General features: G+C 38.4%; 1 protein-coding gene across 1 annotated transcript in view; it reads right to left on the bottom strand.

Moving 5' to 3' along the window:
• Positions 1-27381, bottom strand: part of Nhe3 (Na[+]/H[+] hydrogen exchanger 3) — a 330876-nt gene that overhangs the window by 176411 nt on the left and 127084 nt on the right. The window contains exons 9-10 of the mRNA XM_090377696.1: positions 20574-20662; positions 5109-5222 (exon numbers count right to left, since the gene is read on the bottom strand). Of these exons, the coding sequence (XP_090233822.1) occupies positions 5109-5222; positions 20574-20662 (203 nt within the window). The remainder of the gene's footprint in view (positions 1-5108; positions 5223-20573; positions 20663-27381) is intronic.

Genomic DNA, 27381 nt, shown 5'->3' with positions numbered 1-27381 from the left:
GAACTTAGTAATGATGGAAGTTTGTACCAGCAATCACCTGCTGGCTAAATGCAAATTTAAACACATCTATCCTACAACCAACTTTCCTCAATTTGAATTTATGCCCTCTCAGGTGATTCTTCTGAGCAAAAGGAAGAATCCCATCAGCATTGAGCATGCTCAAACCATTCAAGGCTTTATACACCTCTATCAGATCACCTTGCCGGTGCCCTCCAGACACTGTAATTGGCAAAATTTAAGCCTTTCTTCGTAAGAGCAACCCTTTGTTCCATTCACTAATCTTGTTGCCCTTCTCTGTACTCCTTCCAGCAGCTCTACATACTTCTTGAAATGAGGCCTCCAGACCTGTATACAGTACTCTAGGTGTGGTCTGACCATTACCTTATACAAGGGAATAATCACCTCCTTATCCCTGCTAGAAAAATTCCAGTATATCATTGATAAGACACTATAAGCTACTCTTGCAGCCCGTCTGCACTGTTCAGAGAACTTCATATCTGCCTGCACAATTACCCCCCAGGTCCTTTTCATTCTCTACCACTGTCAGTGTAGTACCACAGAGTTGATATGTTGCTCTGGGGTGGCTGTTTCCCATATGTAGTACTTTACATTTGTCAATGTTAAACTTCATTTTTCACCTCTCAGCCCATCTGCTCAACCTTACCTGATCCTGTTGCAGCAGCATAGCATCATTAGTGTCCTTAACAACCCTGCCAACCTTCGTATCATCTGCAAACTTGGACATTAAGCTTGATATACCATCATCAATATTATTTATAAATACAGAAAACAATAATGGACTCAACACTGAACCCTGAGGGACTCCACTAATAACATTAGTCCACGATGAGCAGTGTCCGTTGATTACCATTTACCTTCTAACCATTTTACCTTTTTTCATTAGAGCAGCCCTCTGTTCCATTCACTAATCTTGTTGCCCTTCTGTGCACTCGTTCCAACAGTTCTACATTTTTCTTAAAATGATGCCTCCAGACCTGTATACAGTACTCAAGGTGTGGCCTGACCATTGCTTTATACAAGGGGATAATCACCTTATCGCTGCTAGAAAAATTCCTGTATATCATTGACAAGACACCATGAACTACACTTGCAGACCATCTACACTGCTCAGAAAACTTCATATCTGCCTGGACATTACTCCCAACTCCTTTTCATTCTCTACCACTGTCAGTGTGGTACCACAGAGTTGATACGTTACTCTGGGATTACTGCTTCCATATGTAGTACTTTACATTTGCTTAACTTCATTTGCCACCTCTCAGCCCATCTGCTCAACTTTTCTAGATCCTGTTGCAGCAGTGTACTGTCATTAGTGTCCTTAACAACCCTGCCAACCTTCGTATAGTCTGCAAACTTGGAAATTAAGCTTGATATACCATCATCAGTATCATTTAAAAATACAGAAAACAATGGACCCAACACTGAACCCTGAGTGACTCCGTAATAACATTAGTCCATGATGAGTAGTGACCATTGATTACCACTCTGTCTTCTCCCACTCAACCATCCCTTTACCTATAGCAGCAATTTGCCTCCAATGCCACACTGCTGAAATTTGTGCAGCAGTCTTCCATGTGCAACAGTATCAGAGGCTTTTCTAAGATCCAAATATATGATATCAAAGTTATTCCCTGCATCCAGTTCCTTTGCGACCACATCATAGTATCCATTCAAATTGGTGGGACAAGACTTCCCCTTAACAAACCCATGCTGTGTCCTAGCTATAACTGAAGTCTTGTCTAGATGATCATGCAATGCTTCTCTAACAAGTGCCTCCATTAATTTCCCTGGAACAGAAGATAAACAAACACTTCTGTAATTACCTTTCTCCCCCTTTGAGGATTGGGGTCACATTTGCACATCTCCAGTTCAAGTGTACCTCCTCTGAGTCCAAGGAAGCTCTCATAATCATGGCTAAGGGTTTGCTTACTTCCTTTGCCACCTCCTTTAATATAACTGGATAGATTCCATCCACCCCAGGTACCTTTCTTATGTTTATCTTCAACAATTTCTCCTCCACTTTACACTCAGTTATTACAAGATTGTCTAGCTTACTGCCAGAGTTTAATACACCTCTGACATTCCCCTCCCTGAATAACTCCTCATGTGTGAATGTAGATGCAAAATATTCATTTAGTTTGTTAGCTACCTGAGCAGGATCATCAACAGTTAAACCATCGATATCAAGTGGACCAATCTGATTCATCCCCTTCCTTCTAGAGTTTACATAAGAAAAGAACTCTTTGCTGTTTTTCATTGCATCCTTTGCCAGATTTCTTGTAATGTAACTTCGCCTGCCTAACCTCCTTTGTGACTTGGTTACAGACTAGTTTATATCTATCATATGCTTCTGTGTCACGTGTTAATTTGTATGTATCCTATGCGTTTTTCTTCTCTGTCACATGTCAAATTAGTTAATCTCACATCCATTTAGGCCTAAATCTTGAACAATATTTCTTAGTTGGTATGAAAAGCCTAGTAGCTTCCAAGATTAATTCGTTGAATGCTTCCCATTTTGAATTTGCTGTTGGTAACATCATCAGTTGGTCCTACCTTATAGAATTTCAATGTCTCAGACCACCGTAGTCACCTTTACAAAAGCAAAAACCCTTCCCTTTACCCATGATAGTAGTTACCTCTTTGAGTAAATCCCACTTCAGCACACTGTGATCACTGCCACCTAGTGGTTCCTTTATCTGCAGATTCTTAATGCATGAAGAATCACTACTGATAATCAGATCACGAGTATTACTCACTCTAGTTGCATCCCAAACATGCTGGTGTAGAAAACAATCATCCAATAAATCCACAAAAGCCTTGCTAGTGTGTGAGTGACCAACCCACAAATTCCAGTCAATCTCTGGGAAATTAAAATCCCCCACTATAAGACTCTCTGATTTACTGGCCCAATCTATTTCCCTGTACAGTTTCTTATTATACTCATCAGAGTCATTAAGCATATAACACACTCCTACTCTTAATTTTAATCTACCAATGTTTATGTCACACCAAACTGACTCGACACTGCACTGTCCAGCAATGTTGACTGGCTTCACTTCCTTGGATTTTGTATTTCTTTACTAATAGCATAACCCTTCCTCCCTTCCTACCCTGTCTATCCTTCCTGTACACATTGTACTCCCCAAATTCCAGAGATATCAGAGATGTGACACCACATCTCTGATATCCCAACAATATCTGCCATTGATGTTTTCAGCATCTAACGCTATCTAGTTCGGGATATAATGTATTGTATAACAATGGCGGCAAGTTATGAACAGTAAATCTACAGACACTTTTAAGTATTAATTAACTTCCAAAATCTCACTATCTCAATTCAGAATAAATCAAGGATTTTAACTAGGTCTATAAGCTACTTAGAGAAAATTATTTAATATAACAATTAGTCAATAAAGCGGCTAAAAATAGCTAAAAACTTGCCATTCGCCGGAGCTGCAAAACTTGTAAAACATGTGGATTGGATACCCTTACCGATACTAAGTAATAACCTACAAAATCTCTATCTAAGTTAAAATTTAAAACTAAGTATCGTAACTAGGAATATAAAGCTACTGTAGAAAATAAGTTAATATGCCAATTTATGGTAATAAAACAGAAAAAACTTCTATTTTCTGGAGCCATAAAAATTTTGCCTGAACAAGGCTACTCTCGTTCCCACTATTACCACTCTGTCTTCTACCACTCAACCACCCTTTTATCCATTGTAGAAACTTATCCTTAATACCATACCGCTCCAATTTGTATTGAATCTTCCATGCACAACAGTGTCAAAAGCTTTCCTGAAATCCAAATATATGATATCACTAACTTTTTTGCATCTAGTTCCTTTTTAACCACATTGTAATCAAATTTTTTAGACAAGATTTTCTCTTAACAAATCCATGTCTGAATTATTGCTGCAGTCTTGTCTATACAATCCTGCAATGCATCTTTAACCAGTGACTCCATTATTTTACCTGGAACAGATGTTAAACTAACTGGTCTGTAATTACTTGTGTATAATCACGTGTGTCAATCTTTGAACCTCATTTGTGAATTGGGGATACATTTGCACATCTCCAGTTCATGGGGTCTTCCCTTGAGTCAAAGGATGCTCTCATAACTATGGCTAAGGGTTTGCTTCCTTTTCTGACTCCTTTAATATAACTGGATAGATCCATTCAACCCCAGGTGCCTTTCTTATGTTTAATTTCAACAATTTCTCCTCCAGTTTTCTCTGAGTTATTAAATTCCTCCTTGAATTTATTTAAGGAAGAATTGTATGTATGCAAACATACCTGCTCCTGTTTCCACTCTTAGTAACTGAAACACAGCTCATGTAATTATTTCTTCCATGAGGAGACCCAGCAGGCCTCGAAATCCCCAACACCAGGCTGCTGCCTGTTTCAATAGAAGCAATACGAGAATCATTTACTTTATGGCCTGCGGCTGCTGTTAATATATTTGTGTATCTCTCAGAACTATCAGTTTTCTGATATCTAAAACTACCTTGATAGCATCAGAATATCATCATAGATATTCTGGCACCCCTTCTATTTAAGTATATCCTCACCTTGTAAAAACAGTAACAAGTATAGGCCACACCGAGAAAAATTCTATTCAATGAGCACAGTCTCTCCAGGAAGTGACTGATAAGTTTTAAATTATGTACTCATAATCAGAAACGTTTTTAAAAATTACATGATTATCCATAAATTTTAATGGACGATATTAATATTATTTTTCGTTAATTTCTAGAATCTTCTAGAGAAGCCATAAACTAAAGTTTGAGACCCACTGATATAGCAAAACTGAAGTGGTAACATAGCATTACCACAGCTGAATGATCAGTAAACAAACAGAGTTATACACTTTTTCATTGTAATACATCTGAGATCATGCATTACCACAAAATATACAATACAATAATACTCTCATTGTATATCTTGTAAACTCCTCTGACATGTGACCAGAAGGATATACATAGAAAATTTATTTCATACAGCTATTTAATACAACAGTAAAACTTTTCAAATGAGACATGTCCAAAATAGTTAATTTCCCTATGAAATGAAATAAAAGGATACAAATGATACAAGTATAAAGCCTGCATCCCACCTATGTTTCTGGTAAGTAAACATTGAAACACCAATATATGTGAATATGAAGTTCTCTGCTACAAAACTGAGAAGTTCAAATATCTGAAAAAGACAAAATATTATCATGATTATTTTAAAGTTATTCCATCCATTCAGCTAAGTACCAAAACTATCTGCATTAACATGTATAACTTTCAATCTATATTAAATACAGCTTCACTGTCAAAAGGCATTTTCACAGTTAGATCAGGGCCATGTTAAGATCTAAGTACAGAAATGACTACAGGTGCCATCTTTCAGAAGTTGCCCAAATGAATACAGTATTACTAGGATCTATTTATGTAGTGAGAAAGAATGGCATTTTATTGTTTTAATCCAGGTATACTTAAGTCTTGATTTGATTTTGATTACAATGACCCATTACCTCTACTTTATGCATTTTCTGATATTAATATACAGTAAACCCCCGATATTCGCGGGGGTTACGTTCCTGAGAAATGTCGCGAATACAAAAAACGTGAATACTGAGTTATGGCTCCCATAGTAATAAAGGGGTTCCGTTCCAAAGTATGAAACATATAAGAAAAACTAGTCTAAAATTTTGTCTATGTATGTATTATATGTACTTTCATAATATGACAATGTACATAGTGAAATGCAAGCATATGGCATCGAAATGAAAATAAGAAACAATTTAATATTAAATTAAATATTTATTAGAAATTTCAAACAAATCGTTCAAACCAGTGCCTTTGCTAGCAAAAAAAAAAAAAAAAAACCTTATCCCGCCAGTGCTATCACCAGTTTCGCTAGTGTTGATAAAGGAGTTTTGCCTTTTCACGAATGATGAGTGAACTTAACGGAATTTTATTTTGAGTTCGGTCTTCTATCCACAGATTTAAAGCCTTTTCCATTTTTTCTAATTTAACATCACGAGTTACAGAGCAAATTTTTGAAGCAATTAGCGCGTTTTCATGGACACTACGGCAGATTTTTTTCTTCTGATTTTTTGATTGATCGTACCGTTGACGCTGATTTTATAATGTTTTGCCACTGAGGAGACACTTTCACCATTAGAAATTTTGTCTAATAACTCAATTTTATTTGCTAATGTCATTCCCTTCTTTGATATTTTCACATTTCTTGTTATTCGTAGCCATATTTTTGTACGGGTTAGAAAGAACTTGTCCACAATAAAGTCACTTTTGTCCGTTAACACACTCGAAAAAGTCTGTTTTACACTGCAAAACGGTAGATTTATCAATTTTGTAAGCATATCAATTTATAAATTGATAAATTTATTCAGTTTAAAAGCAAACAACAAAAACTTCCATTACAAGCGCATAACACATACAGAACAAGGATTAGCGAAAAACATCCACGCTTGCGATTTTGTCACCCCTCTCCCCCCACCCACTGAGCACTGTTTTGACCGGGAAAGATAATTTTAGCCACTCCCATGTTTTTTTTTTTATGGCGGATAATATTCAAGGCGCTTTAAAATTCACATTTTTTTAGGTTTCATTTTATGTTAAATCAGCGATCGCGAATACAGATACCGCGAATAATGGGGGTTTACTGTACGCTACTTCTCTAACCGCAAGGTCAGCATCAAAACAAAATATCACTGCATCACCCGACATCTAACCCGAGGCTGTCCCCAGGGCTCCATCCTGGGGCCAGCTGTCTGGAATATGATACTCGACGACTGGCTCCTGAGGGACTACCCACACACTACTCAGCTTTCTTATGCCGACGGCATGGTTATTATCATTGAGGGCCCCACCCGCGCCACCATAGAAACCCAGGCTACGGTTGTTCTCGCTACTCTGTCCGTATGGGCCACGGAAAATAAACTCTCAGTCTCCACTGAGAAGAGCAAAACCCTCCTATTAAAAGGCAAACTGGACTTCTCCAGACCTCCTACCATACGTTTTAATGGCCGCCCACTGAAAAACTACCGATCGGTGAAGTACCTGGGAGTAATTTTGGACGACAGGAGAACTTTCATTCCTCATATCCAAGCTATCAAAGAAAAGATAAAAAATTACATCACTATGTTAGCACGCTTTACCCGCAAGGACTGGGGTCTTAAAGGACCAACTCAACGCCTTTTATACTCAGCAGTATTTATACCAATTGTCACATATGGAGCTGCAGTATGGTACCACCGAATGACCTTAGTGCATGTTCAACGTAAAACTCAGCAAATTCAACGACTTATGCTACTACAAATGACCCGCGCATGTAGAACGACATCAAATGCCGCCCTACAGCTACTAACAAGACACCTCCCTTTGGACCTCCACGTCGCTTTTATCGGACTTTCTCATGCCATCAAGAAGAATAAGGAAGCTGAATTCCTCACTATTCAAACCCGTACCGATACCGACATCAAAAAGGAACATAAACGTGTGTGGCTACAATTCATAAACTTATGGCAAACCCGCTGGAATAACTCCACAACTGGTGCAACTACTAAACTTTTCCTTCCTGAGGTAACCTACATCAACAAGCAACGTTCCACTTGGTTCTTCCCTAACGTCTATGCTTCTTTCCTATTAACTGGCCACGGGTCCTTCAAGAGACGCCTTCTAGAGTTCGGCCTAGTCGAGAATGCCCTCTGTACCTGCAGAGAACCTGAAGACTGGGATCACGTGATGCACTCATGCAACGTATACTTAGATCTAAGAAACCAACTACTCCTAGACCTCCAACACTACATAATCACTTCGGCCAGAAACCAAGTTATTGGAATCTAATGATGCCTTCCGTGCACTGACCAGTTATGCCAACGAGGTCTTTCGTCGTCGCTGGCATCACCTGCAACTCCCGAACACTACTCCTGGATAACCTCCTCTAGACAGCAACTGATACCCAGCACCGGAAACTTCCAAACATGAAACTGCAAATGGCGGACAGCCCTGTCGACGCCGCTCCGTGATTCTCCATTGTGACGATCCTGGACTCTTTAATTTGAACTTTACCTATTCTCTTCTTCCTACCCACAGTCTTTCTCCAGGACTCCCACAACTGCACCTAGCACTCTTCCTGCTCCGTTTCGCCTGGGAGGATGCCTACGCTCTGTCATCCTCGCTATCTTGTCTGTCTTCCACTTTCCTGTCTCTTCTCCGCTCTTTCCTTGGCCCTCCCCAATCTCGCTCCTGCAAGAGTGTGGACGGCCCGTCAGATGTCTTTTACTCCCTGGTCCGGCTCCTCGTGCCAGTGGACGGATGCTGGGAGGCTCCTTCCTGGTGATCGCGCCTCCCAGTAACGAAGAGGCCAGTCAAACAACACAAACAACACACTACTCACACATAACCCACACTGACTGGCTTTGCTATGTTAACAGAGTATTTAACGCGGATTTGTGGGAAACCACGGGAACCGCATAACAAAAAACACTATGTCCACTATGTACTGATTTAGCATTAGTAGAGGCATTTGATGCAAGAAAGCAAGCTTATGCAGCATCAGCAAAAAAAAAAAAAAAAAAAATAATAAATAAATAAATAAAAAAAAAATAACCACCTCCACTTCATCCCTCTGTTCGTTAGAAATACCTGTCCAGCTCAGCCTTAAACTTATTTAGGCTATCAACTTCCACGACAAGGGATGGAAGTCTATTCCACCAACCAACCACCCGCTGACTAAAAGCAAATTTCCTCACGTCTATCCTACATGTTGAAAAAAAGCCGTGAATTAGGGGTGAATTTGAAAGTGTCTGCAATTCTGCCCAGACACGATAGGAGGGAGTATATGATGAAAGCCTTGTCGATCAATACGGCCCTGGAGGGATTGTGCAAGGCTCAAGGGGTAGAATTTTTTTCAGCCTGGACTGTACTTGTTAACAGGAGAGATTGCTTCTACAGGGATGGCATACACTTAAATAGAAAGGGTGCAAGAATTTTTGCTGATGCTGTCGAGGCAATGTTAGGAGGGTCGGAAAACTGCTAGTTGGGGGGATACAAGGACTAATAAATTAACAGAAGCCACTGGCAGAGGTGGAAGTGATTCTTGCACTGCTTCTATTGAAATGAGCAGAAGCCTGAAAAACAAGATGCAGGATATTTCAGAGACTGCTGGAAGTCATTGCGGTACAAGTAAACACATGGGTTGTGTTAGGGTAGGTAGGAATAGAAACAGGTGCATGTATACCTGCGTGTACACCAATGCTAGGAGTTTGGTAAATAAATTTGATGAATTTGAGGTATTGCTCAAAACAACAAAGGCAGATATTGTTGGGATATCAGAGACGTGGTGTCACACAGATATAAGGAATGCGGAACTGGAATTTGGGGAATACAATGTGTATAGAAAGGATAGACAGGACAGGAGGGGAGGAGGGGTTATGCTATTAGTTAAGAAACACATAAAATCCAAGGAAGTGAAGCCAGTCGACATCGATGGACAGGGCAGTGTCGAGTCAGTTTGGTGTGACATAAGCATAGGGAAATCAAAATTGAGAGTAGGAGTGTGCTATAGGCCTAATGACTCTGATGAGTATAATAAGATATTCTACAGGGAAATAGAGTGGGCTAGTAAACCAGAGAGTCTTATAATGGGGGATTTTAATTTCCCAGATATTGACTGGAATTTGTGGGTTGGTCACTCACACACTAGCAAGGCTTTTGTGGATTTATTGGATGATTGTTTTCTACATCAGCATGTTCGTGCGGCAACAAGAGGGAGCAATACTCTTGATCTGATTATCAGTAGTGATTCTTTATGCATTAAGAATCTGCAGATAAATGAACCACTAGGTGGCAGTGATCACAGTGTGTTGAAGTGGGATTTACTCAAGGAGGTAACTACCATCAGAGGTAAAGGGAAGGGTTTTTGTTTTCGTAAAGGCGACTATGATGGTCTGAGACAGTATTTAAATTCTATACAGTGGGACCAACTGATGATGTTACCAACAGCAAACTCAAAATGGGAAGCATTCAAGGAACTAATCCTGGAGGCTACCAGGCATTACATACCAACTAAGAAATATTGTTCAAGGTTTAGGCCTAAATGGTTGTCAGATGAACTAATGAGACATGTGGCAGAGAAGAAAAATGCATGGGATACAAATTAATGGGTGACATGGAAGCCTATGATAGATATAAGTTGGTCTGTAACCAAGTCACAAAGGAGATTAGGCAGGCAAAGGCAGACCACGAAAAATCCTTGGCAAACGATGCAAAGAAAAACAAAAGAGTTCTTTACATATTTAAACTCAAGAAGGAAAGGGATGAATCAGATTGGTCCACTGGATATTGATGGTTCAACAGTTGAGGAACCTGCTCAGGTGGCTAACAATCTAAACGAGTATTTTGCATCTACATTCACGCATGAGGAGTTATTCAGGAAGGAGAATGATGTAGGTAAAGTAAACATTGGCAGTGAGCTGGATGATTTTGTAATAACTGAGAGGAAAGTGGAGGAGAGATTGTTGAGGATAAACATAAAAAAGGCACCTGGGGTGGATGGGATCTATCCAATTATATTAAAGGAGGCAGCAAAGGAAGTAAGCAAACCCCTAGCCATAATTATGAGAGCTTCTTTGGACTCAGGGGAGGTACCCATAGACTGGAGATGTGCAAATGTAACCCCAATTCAAAAAGGAGGATCAAAGGCTGACACAAGTAATTATAGACCTGTTAGTTTAACTTCTGTTCCAGGTAAATTAATGGAGGCACTGGTTAAAGAAGCACTGCAGGATCATCTAGACAAGAATTCAGTTATAGCTCAGACGCAGCATGGTTTTGTTAAGGGCAGGTCTTGCCTGACCAATTTGATTGGATACTATGATGTAGTCACAAAAGAACTGGATGCAGGGAATAACTTTGATATTATATATTTGGATCTTAGAAAGGCTTTTGATACTGTTGCACATGGAAGACTGCTGCACAAATTGGAGCAGTGTGGCATTGGAGGCAAATTGCTGCTATGGATAAGGGGATGGTTGAGTGGCAGAAGACAGAGAGTGGTAATCAATGGAGACTGCTCAACGTGGACTAATGTTATTAGTGGAGTTCCTCAGGGTTCAGTGTTGGGTCCGTTGTTGTTTTCGGTGTTTATGAATGATATTGATGACAGTATATCAAGTTTAATGTCCAAGTTTGCAGATGATACAAAGGTTGGCAGGGTTGTTAAGGACACTACTGACGCTATGCTGCTGCAACAGGATCTGGAAAGGTTGAACAGATGGGCTGAGAGGTGGCAAATGAAGTTTAACATTGACAAATGTAAAGTACTACATATGGGAAACAGTAACCACAGAGCAACGTATCAACTCTCCGGTACTACTCTGACAGTGATGGAGAATGAAAAGGACCTGGGAGTAATTGTGCAGGCAGATATGAAGTTCTCTGAGCAGTGCAGACGAGCTGCAAGAGTAGCTCATGGTGTCTTGTCAATGATATACAGGAATTTTTCTAGCAGGGATAAGGAGGTGATTATTCCCTTGTATAAGGCAATGGTTAGGCCACATCTTGAGTACTGTATACAGGTCTGGAGGCCTCATTTCAAGAAGGATGTAGAGCTGCTGGAACGGGTACAGAGAAGGGCAACAAGATTAGTGAATGGAACAAAGGGTTGCTCTTACGAAGAAAGGCTTAAGTTTTGCAAATTACAGAGTCTGGAGACTAGGCACCGGTGAGGTGATCTGATAGAGGTGTATAAGGCTTTGAATGGTTTGAGCATGCTCAATGCCAATGGGATTCTTCATCTTGCTCAGAATAATCAGCTCAGAGGGCATAAATTCAAATTGAGGAAGGACGGATGTCGGATAGATGTGCGGAAATTTGCCTTTGGCCAGCGGGTGGTTGGTTGGTGGAACCGACTTCCATCACTTGTTGTTGAAGTTGATAGCCTAAACAAATTTAAAGCTCAACTGGACAGGTATTTCGAACGAACGGAGGGGTGAAATGGGAGTGGTGTGTTTTTTTTTTTTTTTTTTTGGCTGATGCTGAATTAGCTTGCTTTCTTGCATCATATGCCTCTACTAATGCTAAAGGTGTGAAATTGGACCATGGAGGCTCAATTTCTCCGGCGTCTGGGTGGATATTGTCTAGTGGGACACTCCAATTCTGTGTAACATCCTTCAATCTGATTCCAGCAGGTTTATTTTCATTTGGTTTATTTCTGTATAAATTTTGGAAAGACGGAGTAAACATGGAAGGCCATATGGGATGTGAGGGCATACTTCGAAGTTTGGCAGCATACGTAAGCAGCAGCATCTGCCTCCGAAACGATAATGGAGGTTCATGTGCATCAATATAAAGACTCTGGACTGGCGACATTCGGAAGGCACCTAGAGCTATTCTAAGTGCATTATGTTGAATGGTATTTAGGGACTGTAATGCTGATTTTCTAGCTGAGTCATATACAGGTGCACCATAGTCTAGTCTGGATCGGATTATAGTTTTATACATGTGAAGAAGAGAGAGTCGATCAGCTCCCCATGACATCACAGAAAGCACTCTAAGAATATTCATTTTCTTCAAACAAATAGTTCGTACATGCTGTATGTGTTTCAGGAAGTTTTATTTCTTGTCCAATATTAAACCTAGGAATTTAATATTGTCATTGAATGGAATAGCATGATTTCCCAGTCGCAATTCAGGATCAGGGTGCAGTTTTCGCTTCTTGCAGAAGTGTATAGCGACAGTTTTCTCTGCTGACAGTCTGTAACCATTTTGTGACATCCACGTTTGTATTTTATTTATTGATAGTTGGAGTTTCCTTTCAATAGAGTACATATTTTGTGAGTGACTGGATATAGTGAGGTCATCGGCATAAAGATAAGTTTCTACTGAATTCAGTATGGTTGTTGTTAGAGTGTGTATTCTAACTGCGAAGAGTGTGGCACTAAGGACTGACCCTTGTGGGACTCCTTCCTCCTGTTTGTAGATTTTGGAGAGAGTACCTCGATAACAGACCTGGAGAGTTCGATATTCGAGAAAGCTCTGAATTAATGCTGGTAAATGTCCTTTTAATCCTAGGGCATGCAGGTCACGAAGGATGCCATGACGCCACGTAGTTTCAAAGGCTTTCTCTATATCTAAGCTCACCATAACCAAATGTTCGTTTTTTATGAATGTATTTCGCACATTTGCCTCAGCTTTTATCATAAGGTCTAAGGTAGATCTGTTTTTACGAAAACCAAACTGATCGTTGTTCACAGTAGTTTGAGTTTCCAGATACCAGGTAAGGCGACGATGTACCATTTTTTCCAGAGTCTTACCTAAGCAACTAGTAAGTGAAATTGGTCTATAATTGTGCGGGTCTGATTGGTCTTTTCCTGGTTTTGGAATGGGTAGAACTACAGAATGGCGCCAGGATAGGGGAAAGTAATTTGCGACAAATAGTCGGTTGAAAAGTTTTAGGAGAGAGTAACGAGTTCTCTCATTTAGATTTTTTAACATTAAGTGGTATATGCCGTCTGGACCAGGTGCACTATTGGCTGATTTTTTTTAAAGATTCTTCTAATTCATATATGGTAAATGGTTCATTATAAGAGAGGGCTGACTTCGTTCTGAATTTTATTTTATATTTTTCAGCTACTGATTTGGCTTTTAGGAAAGTTGGATCATATGAGGTTGATGCAGAATGGTGAGCAAAAGATTCCACGAGGATGTTTGCAATACTCTCGGGAAGGGTTACCTCTTGTCCTTTATAGATGATGATTGAGGAAGGAATTGATGGAGACTTTCCGGTAAAGCATCTTATTTTCCGCCAGATCAGTCCTGCACTTGAGTCTTTAGTGACAGATGAAGCAAAACGAATCCAAGACTCTTTTTTAGCTTTTCGCCGGATGTATCGGGCCTGGGCTTTAAGTTTCTTGTAGATAATCAGATTGGCAGTGGTTAGATTTTTTCGGAACTGATTCCATGCCTTGTTCTTTTCCCTCTTAGCAGTGTTACATGCCGAATTCCACCAATAATTTTTGTGTTTGGATCCTGTAATTGTAGTTTTAGGAATGGTAGTAGCAGCTGCCGCCAACATTTGTTCTGTGATGTGTTTAACGGCGTCATCTATAGAGTGATGATGGATAATATCATCATCTAGTGTAAACGCTTGATGCATATTTATTCCAGTCAGCTTTTGAGAATTTCCACTTAGTTCGACCACTTACTGGTAAGTTTCTTCTTGTGCAGAGCTTACAGATTATAGGAAAATGGTCACTGTTTAATGGATTTTCTGAAACTCTCCAATCGAAATCTGGAAATAACATTGGTGAGCATAATGACAGATCTATAGCAGAAGTTGAGCCTGTTGGAAAATGGACGTAGGTGTTGGAGCCTGTGTTCAGCAGTGTGATGTTATGCTTTACAAGAAAAGCCTCTATCGTGCGTCCCCGGTTGTCTGTATGTAAAGATCCCCATAATTGGTGATGCGCATTAAAATTGCCCAATATGCAGAAAGGAGAAGGTAGTTGTAAGATAAGATCACCTAGATCAGCTATCGAGCAGTTCTGATTTGGTGAGATATATATGGATACAAGAGTAAGCGTTTTGCCAAGAGCGGAACGTACTGCAACTACTTCTAAAGTGGTTTGTACAGGAATGCGTCTGGACGGGATTTTACTGTCAATCATTATCGCTACACCACCATGTGACCCATGGGAAGAGATCCTGTCTTGCCTGAACAAGGTATAGTTTTTAAATGAGAGTGTCACTTGTGGAGAGAGATTTGTTTCTTGTAGACAGATGCCTACTGGATGATGCTGATTTATCAAGTCGTGAATATCGTCTATGTTGCTATGGAGGCCTCTACAATTCCATTGAATCAACTGATCCATTATTTAGCTTTTGAAGTAGGAAGTATTTCTGACTGTTTTTTAGAGCCAATCTGTTTATGGCGATCCAGTTTTATTTTATCTTTTCTCGGGAAAGTAGGTGGTGCAATATCCATGTCTTCCTCAGCATGTATTTCTAAGACGGTTTCATCATTGTTGGTGGTGTTATCGGTTTCCATATCTGCGGTTAAAGTATTTTGCAGTTTAAGATTTCTCAGACTTTCAGTATCTGAACGTGATGGAGTAATAGTTGGTGGTACGGTGACTGGGGTATTATTTGCTTGGTCTTTTACTTGTTCTTTAGGAGACTCCTGCGGATTCGCTAGAACAGCCCGAGCCCAGCCGGAGATGGATGTAGCTGGTGGTATGGACACTTCAGTTTGGGTTCCTTCTGATTTGTATTTTTGTGTTGCAGCTGCATATGAGAGTTTCGGTACTGTGAGTAAAACTTGTTTCCTTGCTTCTTGATAAGTCACTTTGTTTTCTATTTTGTATTTCTGTATCTTCTTTCCTGTTTTCCAGGTTTCACAAACTTTTGAGTAAGCTGGATGGCTACCATTACAGTTTCGACATACTGGTGTTTGTGCTGGGCAGTCTGCCTGAATGTGTTCCTTGGATCCACAGTTGGGGCACACTGAAACCCCTCTACACACTGTTTGGGCATGGCCAAATTTTTGGCACTTGAAGCACCTGAGGGGATTAGGGATATAAGGTCGGATATGACAGTTCAGATATCCAGCCTTAACTGTAGCTGGAAGAATTGGTGTTGAAAAGGTCAGTATAACACTGCGTGTTGGAACCAGTTCACCATCTTTCTTGATTTTAATTCGCTTTACCTGTATAACTTTTTGGTCTTGTAACTCTTGGACTAATTCCTCTTCAGTAACATTTAATAAGTCCCACTCAGAGAGCACTCCTTTGGATGAATTTAGGGTGGCATGTGGAGTTACTGTGACAGGAATATTCGCAAATTTTGGGATTCTTAGTAGGGCTTCAGAGTGTCTACTATTCATAGTCTCTATAAGTAGATCTCCGGAACGGAGTCTTTTCACCATTTTAGGTGGTCCGGCAGCATTCTCGAGGCATTTCTGGATAAGAAATGGAGAAAGTGCACCTATTGGTTGACTTGTTTGGGAATGTATTATAAGAAACAGAGGTGATTCCTTTTTGGAAACTTCTGTTCTTTGTCTCTTAGGATGGGAGGTGTCAAAATCAGTTTGGTCTGTCCTTGAACAGGTTGAGGCACGAGGCTCAACAGATGGATAACTAACTTTGAGATCCATGTCAGCTCCTTTTAGCCCCTGGCGGAGAGCCTTTTCTGCCAAGGTTACCGGCCCCGCCACGGGGAGGCAGGAGCAGTGCCGCTAGAGTGACCAAGCGGTGTAAGTTAGTTTGTTAGTTTAAGGAAAGAAAAAAGAAAGGTGGTTTTCCTTTCTGTAACTTACTTACAATTCGTAAGAGTAAGTTAACAATAAATAGCTTTAAACGTAAGAAAAACTTTCCAAATTAACAAGAACTGTCGCAGTAAGAAAACGCTTTGTAAATAGCTCAGAGAATCGCTCGATCACAATAACGCTTGGCACCCGGGGCCCTTCCTCAGTTAAACTGACAGTTAAGAACTGTCAGTTTAACTGAGGAAGTTAAACAACTGCTGTCAGTAATGCATACAATTATAATATATTTTGCCATGAGTGGGAATGTTTTCCTATGTTGAAAGAGATAAATTGTATGGTGGTGTATGGTTTGTGCAAGGAGGTAGTTGGATGATTCAATTATCCTTATGAGTTTTCCTGCATAGCTGATTAGGAGAGTTTCTCTGCATAAATGTAAGAAGGGTTCACTGGCTTCAGCAAAAAAGTTCTGGATTGGAGATGTATGATACTCGCCAAGTGCAAGGTGAAGACCACTGTGATGTATAGGATCAAGCCATTGTAGTGCTCTTGGTCTAGCAGAGCTGTACACTATAGCGCCATAATCCAGTCATGACCATATAAGTGTGTGGTACAGATGCAGCAGTGTAAATCAGACGGCTTCCCATGTTGTCGCAGATAGCACTCTTAAGATATTTAGTTTGTTCTTTTTCAGGAATTCTATCCAGAGGTTTTTATAAGATGAAGGAAAGTAAGTTTTTTTTTATTATCAAAAATTACACCTGGGAGGCAGATGATAGAAACTATACGAATTACTTGATTGTCCAGTCTGGGTCTGGGTGTATATTTCATTTTCTACAAAACTGTATCCCAATGGCCTTTTGATATGAGAGACAGAAGCCATAGTTGCTAGTCCATGTAATAATTTTCTTGATAGTACCTTATAACTAGGTAGTAGATGACTCATCAACCAATGCAATACCACCAATTTGCTTACTGGATGCTTGAAGTGGTGGAACCCATATGTTTGCAGGCTGGTTGTTAGTTAGTACAATGGATCAAAACTATTGGTAACTCTCTAGGAGGCTTACGGATCAGATAGTGTATAATCTTCTTGCCTATTCTGGCAGATAGTGACTGAAGGGAGTCTGAGTAGTGTGTATGGTGGGGGGGGGGGGCGTTGTAGAGGCCACGTTGTGACGTTAATTTCGAGGATCTGGGTATATTCTTATCGTGTACACCATATCCAAAAATTCCATTACTTCATACAGCACTAACCTGCACTTTTTTTTACTATTGAATACACCATGAATTGTCAAATTAATACAGCAAACTTATCTGCAAAAAGATCTAAACCTCCCACACAATTTCTAGTTCATTTCACAAATATACATGATCTCCATTCTAATCTCAATGATGTCCATTCCACCCACAGTCTGCCAAATCCCATGTACTTTTTTTCTGACAGAACCTGAGTTATCGGTTGATTCAATCACTGCTCATCTAAGTTGCCCAAATTATTCTCTGTATGATTCCTTTCGCCTCAAATGTTGTACTTGTGCATATGTCCGTTCAGATATTTCGTCAGTGACTTGGTAATTTGGAATCTCCTCTTTTCGATCTTCTCTGGCTTAAAATCTCTCTACCTCATTCTGTAAAATTCGTCTGTTGTCTCTACCATTCTTCCAACTCCACTAGTCACTTGGAACACTGACTGCCTTTCTTTGCAACTTGACTTTCTCCAGTCCAACTTTCCTAACAGTGAGGCAATTTTTCTTGGTGATATTAATGTTCACAACTCCAGCTGGCTTCCGTTTTTTAGTCATACATGCCCAGCTGGTCGAGATGTGAGACTTTTGCAATTACTAATGACCTCGCACAGACTGTTCATTTACCTACCACAATACCGGACAATCCTAACCATACAATACTTGATCTTTATCTCACAAACAACCCATCTAAGTACACGGTTGAAGCGAGTGGTCCTTTAGGCATCTCAGATCACAACTTGGTGATTGTCTCTTCTCCAATGGAGCCTTTATCTCATGGCTATTCCCAACCTCGTGTTGTGTGGCATTACAAGAATGCAAAATGGGATGACCTGCGAGATTTCTTTTCTTTTTTTCTCTGGTCAGATTACTGTTTCAAAACTTCTGATGTCAACGTTTGCTAAGATTGTGCCAGTGAAATTATTCTTGTAGGAATGGAACCGTTTGTTAGCAGTCCGCAATGAATTGGAAATTGGTTGCGGAGTTTAGTGGCCCCCGAGATTTGTATTTTACACAAGTACCGGCCCCGACAGATTGGAAATAAAAGAAACTGGCCCTTCACCATAAATAGTTTGAGAAGCACTATTCTAGAGTTTACATAAGTAAAGAAGTCTTTACTGTTTTTCTTTTCATCCTTTGCCAAAGATTTCTCGTAATCTGCATTTGCTCGCCTAACCTCCTTTGTCACTTGATTACAGACTATCTTATATTTATCATAGGCATCTGTGTCTCCTGATAATTTATAAGTCCCAAGCATTTTTCTTCTCTGCCATAAGTCTCATTATCTCATCTAACACCCATTTAGGCCTAAACCTTGAACAGTTTTACTTAGCCGGTATGAAAAGCCTAGTAGCTTTCTCGTGATTTGTCTTACTTCAATCACTCTCTGATTATGCAAATCTTGCTTCAGTTCTTCATCTGATAGATTGACCAGGTCCCATTCAGAAATGATGCCTTCTGATGTATTAATGGAGGCATGTGGAGAGACAGTGACAGATACTCCACCAAAAGTTGAGAATTTCTGTAATTTCTCAGATTATCAAGAAGTGGTAACTTTGACTAGTAAGTACCCTGATCTCAGGTGACGAACTGTCTTCAGAGTTCCTACTGCACTTTCCAGGCTTTTCTGTACTAAAAACAGAGAAAGCTGGATCACGAATTCTGTCTATGTCAGTAAAGTAAAGACAGACATAGACATTCTGTCTATGTCTGTCTATGTCAGAGCTACATTCCTGATGTTTACGACAAGTGACATTCTTTCCTGTGAACCCAGTGGCTTTCTGAGGATTGTAATATCTTTGCTCCATTTTTCCCCGGAAGGGAGAACTTACTTCCTCCAGGTTACTGGCCCAGCCCACATGGAGGCAGAAGTGCCGCTTTTGTGACCAAGCATTAATGGCTTAGTATTTATAATAGGAAAATAATAAAGTTACTTTCCTTCTTGATCTAATAAAAAGTGTTTCCTTTACTATTGGCTATATAATCGAGTTTTAGTGTAATGCTACCAAAAAGAAAACAATTTAGTTTTTAAAGAAAGAGCACAAATTCACTGGCAAAAACATCTGATCACAAAATCACTTGGCACCTGGGGCCAATGGAGAGTTGAGTCATACTGAACGAAATGGGAAATGGCAACTTATGGCGTTTCCATTGCATAGATTCCTGTTTTGTGTCTGGATCCCAGTGATGAAACATTGTTGCATCACAGGAATCCTTAAAAGAAGCCATTGTGAATCTGCATCATTTGCAATGAGTAAATCTTCATCACAAATCTGAGCCCTGCACTGTTTCTGGCGCACACACACACACAGCAAGAACTGACCTTTGACATCGTCAAGTGTTAATGGAGCAATTATCAGCATTTCAGATATACATTCCCTTTCCAAAAAAAATGACAGTGAATCTTGGTTCACTGCATCACTTTTCCACTACTATAAAAACTAACTTCAAACTGGAATAATGATTTTACACAGTAGCTAATGTTATTTTTAATTTTTCATATTTGTTTATAATTGATGCTTATAAATATACTACTTTTAATCGGATTTACAGTAATTTCTACCTTGTTAAATAAATTAAAACAATAATTAAATCAATCAACTAAATCAATTAAAAAAATAAATTTCTAACGTGTATGTTCAAGGATATCATGCATGAAGTAATATGGGAAGAAACACTCCATTTGTAACATACACTATTTAATGGAGGATTAACTCGCTGATAAACAAAAGAAAAAATTCCAAATTTAACTTAAGATGCATATAATGGTTGCCATAATCTGGAATGAGTAAATATAATTCCAATTTTTGTTTCCTATGTAAGTCTGTTTTAGAATATTTTGAAATTTGTTTTGTAAGCTCTTTTGAATAATTATCCCCCAGTAAATATTCTCATTTTTCTCAAATGCAGTCAAGTAAAAAAAAAAAACCCTAAAATTCTGAATTCAGCAAAACAGATGTGAATAAAATGTTTTCTCCCATTTTGCACACTAATTTTTCTATAAGACATGTGAATACAGTCATATTACCTGTTTTGTTCTTTCTCGTGATTCAACAGATAAATTATTGTAAGTATAGTGAGCTTGACAGATTCCACAAAACAAAACGGCAACAATTCCTGTTAAAGTAAAATAACATAAGAATAAATATACATTAATCTAATCAATATTGCACTTTGTCAGATTAGATTTTATTTAAATCATATATGTTTTAATATACTATATTTACCTGCATATCCTTCTTTATATTACCTCTGTTACAGTTCAAAACATTTTCTTTCATATATGTCAACAATCTTTGAAGCCAAAAGAAATCTTATTTGAAATTGTTTTTAAATTCTGAAATTATCTTTATTTTTAAATGATTTTTTTTGCCAACTGGAACTTAGACAGAACCTTTGTTTATTTGATTATTATTTCACAATGCAGTATATAATTATTTAAGTAATTTCACAACACAGTATATAATTATTTAAGCATATTTTTTCTACTGAAGGGAGATCGAATGTTGAAATTCAAATTTTAAGAGATCCAATGTTCATTTAGTAAATAAATTTTAGTTTCTTATAAAATAAAAATGTTGTGGATTTCAGCTGTTAAACGTTCACTGGCCCACTAGCTGTATACAGTAATACCCCGAATTACGCTACCCCGACTTATGCGGTTCTTGATTTTTTTTCATTTGGCAACACTGCTTCCCACTATCTTCAAGGTCGTTTTTCATGTGCTATCTATATACGGTGCGACGGCGGAGAGTGAGAGCGAAAGATGAACAAAATTAAACTTTGCTGCCGCATGAGCTGCGCACATATACAAGAATTTGTATTCCAACTGTCATATTTATGTGTGCGTTCGAATTCGTGCTCAACTTTTGTCGAAAATTACATCATTTTCACGAGAGAAATGGATCGCAGCGGTCGAGCCATATTAAAAACGACCCTCGGTGTTTCTCTTGCTGTGATACGCATTGGATGTGTTTTGCGCAAACTCTACGTGCACAATTATGATTCTACGATCAACGAAAGTTAAGATTGTTTTGTTATACGTTTTCTAAACCCTTAAAAAAACTATGTCGTTCAAACGAAGTAAATCTGATATAGACTTTTGGAAACAATTCTATGTTTTAGATGCTGTAAGAAACATTGAAGAATCTTGGGATGAAATTCACAAAAAAAAAAAAAACATTGAATGGTGTCTGGAAGAAACTTTGTCCATTTTTTTTTAAACACGAGACGAAAACAACGCCAGAAACTGATCATGTCGCTCATGTGATAGAAGAAGTTGTTAATCTTGCCAGGCAATTAGATTTGGAAGTCAATGGTGATGATGTCAACGAGCTGTTGGATTCACATAGTCAGGAGCTGACAATGAATGAGCTCATAGAGATGTGTGAGCAAAACGTCACTGAAGTATCCGACACTTCAGACCCAGTTCCACCAGAAAAGCACATGACAATTGCAAGCTTGACAGAAGGTCTCAGCTCAATTGAAAAGGGCTTAAAAATTTTAGAAAACGGACTCCGACGAAGAACGCGTTATAGCTACAAAGCAAGGAATAAAGAAATTATTAGCTTGCTACGAATAAATTCTGCATGAAAAAAAGAAGGCGCTGTGTCATCAGAAGAATTTGTTAGATTTTATGAAGCCATCGACATCGAAATAACTTTTTTACGTAACTCATTTATTTTTTTAATACATATTTTGTATTAATATGTATAAAGAACTGCAATTTTATTAAATATTTTTCTTCTAAACTAGTGTTTTTGTTATTCCTTGGTCCCAATTAAATGAAATTTACATGTATTTATATGCAAAGTTGTACCCTGACATACGCGAATTCGACTTAAGCAATTTTCGACGGACCCACCTAATGCGTAACTTCGGAGTATTACTGTATATCTATAATAGGACTGGACTTGCATCTATTTTATTTTATAGACCAGACAAAATTTCAATGAAAAGAAATCTTTTAAAAGGCATTGAACTCAAAAATAATATAAAAATATTAAAAATTATATTCTTACTTAAAATTAAATTAACACAAAATAAAAACTTAATATCCATGAAAAAATGCTAATTAAATGGAATAAAAATCAACTTCGAAGTATTCTTCAATTTAAATAACCCTAATCTGGATGTGTGCATATTCAAGATCCCCACAAACTTCTGCATTGTCATGCTCTTCATCTACTTGGCCCACACAGTTGAAACTCCCATTACCTTTCAACAAGTAACACCACCCAGTTGGTACATTTCTCTGGGGTTACTGCTACCCACATGCAGTACTTTGCATTTGTCAATGTTAAACTTCAGCTGACACTTCTCAGCCCATCTGCCCAACTTTTCCAGATCCTGTTGCAGCAGCATACAGGATCTGGAAAAGATCCTGTATGCTGTTATTACTGTTTTTGCTGTCAAACAACCCTGTATCATCTGCAAACTTTGACATTAAGCTTGATATACTTTCATTAATATCATTCATAATTATACAAAACAACAATGGGCCCAACACCGAACCCTGAGGGACACCACTAATAACATTAGTCCACAAAGAGCAGTATCCATCGATTACCACTCTGTCTTCTCCCTATCCAACCATCCTTTTATCCATTGTAGCAACTTGTCCATGCCATCCTGCTCCAATTTGTACAGTAGTCTTCCATGTGCAACAGTATCAAAAGTTTTCCTGAAATCCAAGTATATGATATCAAAATTATTTTTTGCATCCAGTTCTTTTGTGAACTGGATGCAAATCCAGTTAGTACATCATAGCTTGCAATCAAATTGGTTAGACAAGACTTCCCCTTAAAATCATACTGTGTCTGAATTATTACTGCTGTCTTGTCTAGATGATCCTGCAATGCTTCTTTAACCAGTGACTCCATTATTTTCCCTGGAATAGAAGTTAAACTAACAAGTTTGTAATTACTTGTGTCACCCTTTGTGAATTGGAGATACATTTGCATGTCTCCAGTCTGTGGGGACTTCCCCCAAGTCCAAGGATGCTCTCATAATTATGGCTAAGGGTTTGCTTATTTCCTTTGCCACTTCCTTCAATATAACTGGATAGATGCAATCCACCCCAAGTGCCTTTCTGATGATTAACTTCAACAATTTCTCCTCCACTTTGCTCTCAGACTTACAAAATCATTTAACTCCCTGTTTGATTTTGATAAACAACATCAGGCCCTCTCCTCCTGGAATAACTCATGTGAATGTAGATGCAAAATACCCATTTAGTTTGGCAGCTATCTGAGAATGATTATCTACAGTCAAACCATTGATATCAAGTGGACCAATCTGATTCATCCCCTTTCTTTTGGCATTTATATAAGTAAAGAAGTCTTTGCTGCTTTTCTTTGCATCCTTTGCCAAAGATTTCTCATAATCTGTCTTTGCTTGCCTAACCTCCTTTGTGACTTGATTACAGACCAGCTTATGTGTACCACAGGCTTCTGTGTCGCCTGATAATTTATATGCATCCCATGGATTTTTCTTCTCTGCCATGAGTCTCATTAGTTCACCTGATATCCACTGGAGCCTAAACCTAGAACAGTATTTCTTAGTTAAAACAAAAATCCTAGTAGCTTCCAAGATTACTTTCTTGAATTCTTCCCATTTAGAATTTGCTGTTGGTAACATCATCAGTTGATCCCACTGTATAGAACTTAAAAAAATCTGAGACCACTGTAGTCAACTTTACAAAAGCAAAACCCTTCCCTTTACCCCTGATGGTAGTTACACCTTTAAGTAAATCCCACATCAGTACACTGTGATAAATGCCACCTAGTGGTTCCTTTATCTGAAAATTATTAATGTATGAATAATCACTGCTGATAATCAGATCAAGAGTGTTACTCCCTCTTGTTGCCTCTCTAACATGCTGCTGTAGAAAACAGTAATCCAATAAATCCACAAAAGTCTTGCTAGTGTGCAAGTGACCAATCCACAAGTTCCAGTCAATATCTGGAAAGTTAAAATCTTCCATTATAAGACATTCTGATTTACTGGCCTACTCTATTTCTCTGTTCAGTTGTTCATTATACTCAGAGTCATTTGGCCTATAATACACTCCTACTCTCAATTTTGCTTTCCCAGTGCTTATGTCACACCACACTGACTCAACATTGCATTGTCCACCAGTGTCAATTGGATGCACTTCCTTAGATTTTGTTTCTTAACTAACAGCATAACCATCTCCATTCCTGTTCTGTCTATCCTTTCAATACACATTCTACTCCTCAAATTCCAATTCTGTACTGCTTATATCCGTGTGGCACCACGTCTCTGATATCCCAACAATATCCACTTTTGATGTCTTGATCAGCACTTCAAATTCATCAAATTTATTTACTATACTCTTTGGATTGGAGTACATGGAAGTATTCATGCACCTGTTCTTACTCTTAGTTACTCTAGCACAGCCCATGTATTTACTTGTTTCATGACTCCCAGCAACTTGATTTCTGGGCTGCTGCTCATTCCAATAGAAGCAGTGCAAGAATCATTTCCACATCTGCCTGTGGCTACTGTTAATCTATTATTCTGTGACCCCCCCCCAAGCTAGCAGTTTTCCAACCCACCTAACATTTCCTCAATAGCATCAGCAAATATTCTTGCACCCTTTCTATTTAAGTGTATCCCAGTAGAAGCAATCTCTACCCCATGAGCCCTGCACAATCTCCAGGGCCAAATTGATTGATAAGGCTCTCATTATATACTCCATCCTTCTGTGTCTGAGCAGGATTGCAGACACTTTCAAATTTAAACCTAACTCGAGACTTTTTTTCAACACTGACCTGTACTTGCTAAGTAAATCTGCAGATCTCCTACACTTAATGTCATTAGTGTAAAGGTGTACAACAATATCACCTTTTGTGCCTTTAAAATATGTTATCTGCTCTACAATGTCATCAACTTTTGCCCCTGGCAGATATACCCTGGTCCTATTCCACCTATAGATAAAGCTGACATGCTGAATAATTTTTTATTTTTTTTTCCCCTAAATCTAGGTTACGGATGGGTGAACTGTTTTTTTTAGCTGTTATATAAGTTTGCTTTCTTGCATCGTTTGTCAATACTACTACTCCCCATGTTCTGTATCAACTGTTTTCCCTTACTTATTCCACAGGTTTTCCCTTCTGCCTGGAAATTTGCTCGTATCCAGCCAATTCCCAAAAAAGGTTGACAAATCTCACCCATCTAATTATCATCCTATTGCACTTACTTCTACTCTTTCTAAAGTAAGAAAGAAATATATTAACTGTCAAATCCATCTAGAAACCCTCCATTTGATCAATGACTGCCAGTATATATTCCATCATTGTCGATGTACTGTTGATATACTGATTTATGTTACCCATATAGTGGCATATTCAATGGAGGAGTTTGGTGAGACTCAAGGAGTTGTTCTTGACATTTCAAAGACTTTTGATCACATTTGGCATAAAGGTCTTCTAAATACACTTACATCTCACAGTTTGTCAACTGTTTTTTGTAATTAGGTACTCAGTGTTCTGAGTGATGGAAAACCAAGCACAGCCCTGGAATAGCAGTGTGGATTTGTTGAGTATGCATTGATTGTCTTCAACACAACTATCTATCCATATTGCTACCATATGGACAGACAATAGGCACATATCCACTTTCCAACCTGCCAATGAGTAGTATCACAGACAGTAAATAAATTTAATATAAAATATATTCTTTTCTTTTTTCGATTATTTTAAAAATTTCTCCATTTTTCTGGTTTTTCGAACATTTTACTTCACTAATTTTCTTAATTTCTGGTCTGCATGTGATATACTGCATTGTTGTATCCAGATTTCATGCATTAAATTTTTAAAATTTCTTCAGAATTGTCATACACCAAATTGATGTGATCCAAAATTAAACATGTGCATTAGATTATGAAATTTACATGGCACTTTTTTTTTAAATTCTGGTGCTGGTTTAAATGGCCACTTGAATGCTTTAATCCCATTTCATACAATTTGAATTCTACTGGCTTAAACTGGCACACATTCATGTAAATTAATCAAGTTCTTACTTCCTTAATCTTCAAAAATATAACATCCACTGGGAGAATTCTCTGTAAAGATAGATTTGCTACCCAACAGTTAGTTGTAATCCATACATTTATATAACTTAGGCAGCTTGGAATGTTGTATGAGTTATATCAACTTTTTTATTTTGAACAATAGCCAAAAATTTAAACATGGAAAACCTTCAAACTTCTACAGTGCTATGCATTAGAATTTGGTGTTTGATAATTTTATATTGACTAAAACAGTCAACTGGAAGAGAATATCCTTTCTATGTTAAAATCAGTAAAGGTGAGTATCACTCTATACACCACCACTGCCACCAAAACAGTTACAACAATAACATCTTTTCAATAAATAGAAAACTACGGTTTAGGGATGTGCAATTTATTTTAAGGTAATGCAATGAAGCAATCTTTAAAGTAATGCAATACCAAAATTTTTCTTAGCCACTGAAAAGGTGAAGCTGACTGCGAGTTTGAGAACCAGAATTATGTCTTGCTTTTTTTTGTAGGCTAGAAGTAAGGGATATAAAATGTTCCTTCAGTTTTGGAAATTTTCATAATATTCACTTTGACTGCCACACACCACCAATATTTTTTAGCAGTTGTGAAATACTGAATTGCTATCCCAGTAATTCCACAACCAAAAATTTATGCAGCATAGATCAATGCAATACATTCAGTTTTCCTATATTGCAAAAGTTATATATCCTTTCTGTCAATAATTATCTTCTAATAAAAGGTGTCTAACCTTTAGAATAATTTAAAGAGGCATTTACAGTGTTAAACACAT

The sequence above is a fragment of the Mastigoproctus giganteus genome, chromosome 1, assembly GCF_048544385.1.
Source record: "Mastigoproctus giganteus isolate SK-2022 chromosome 1, ASM4854438v1, whole genome shotgun sequence".
Taxonomy (NCBI): Eukaryota; Metazoa; Arthropoda; class Arachnida; order Uropygi; family Thelyphonidae; genus Mastigoproctus; species Mastigoproctus giganteus.
This window is presented reverse-complemented; position numbering and strand designations above follow the sequence as displayed.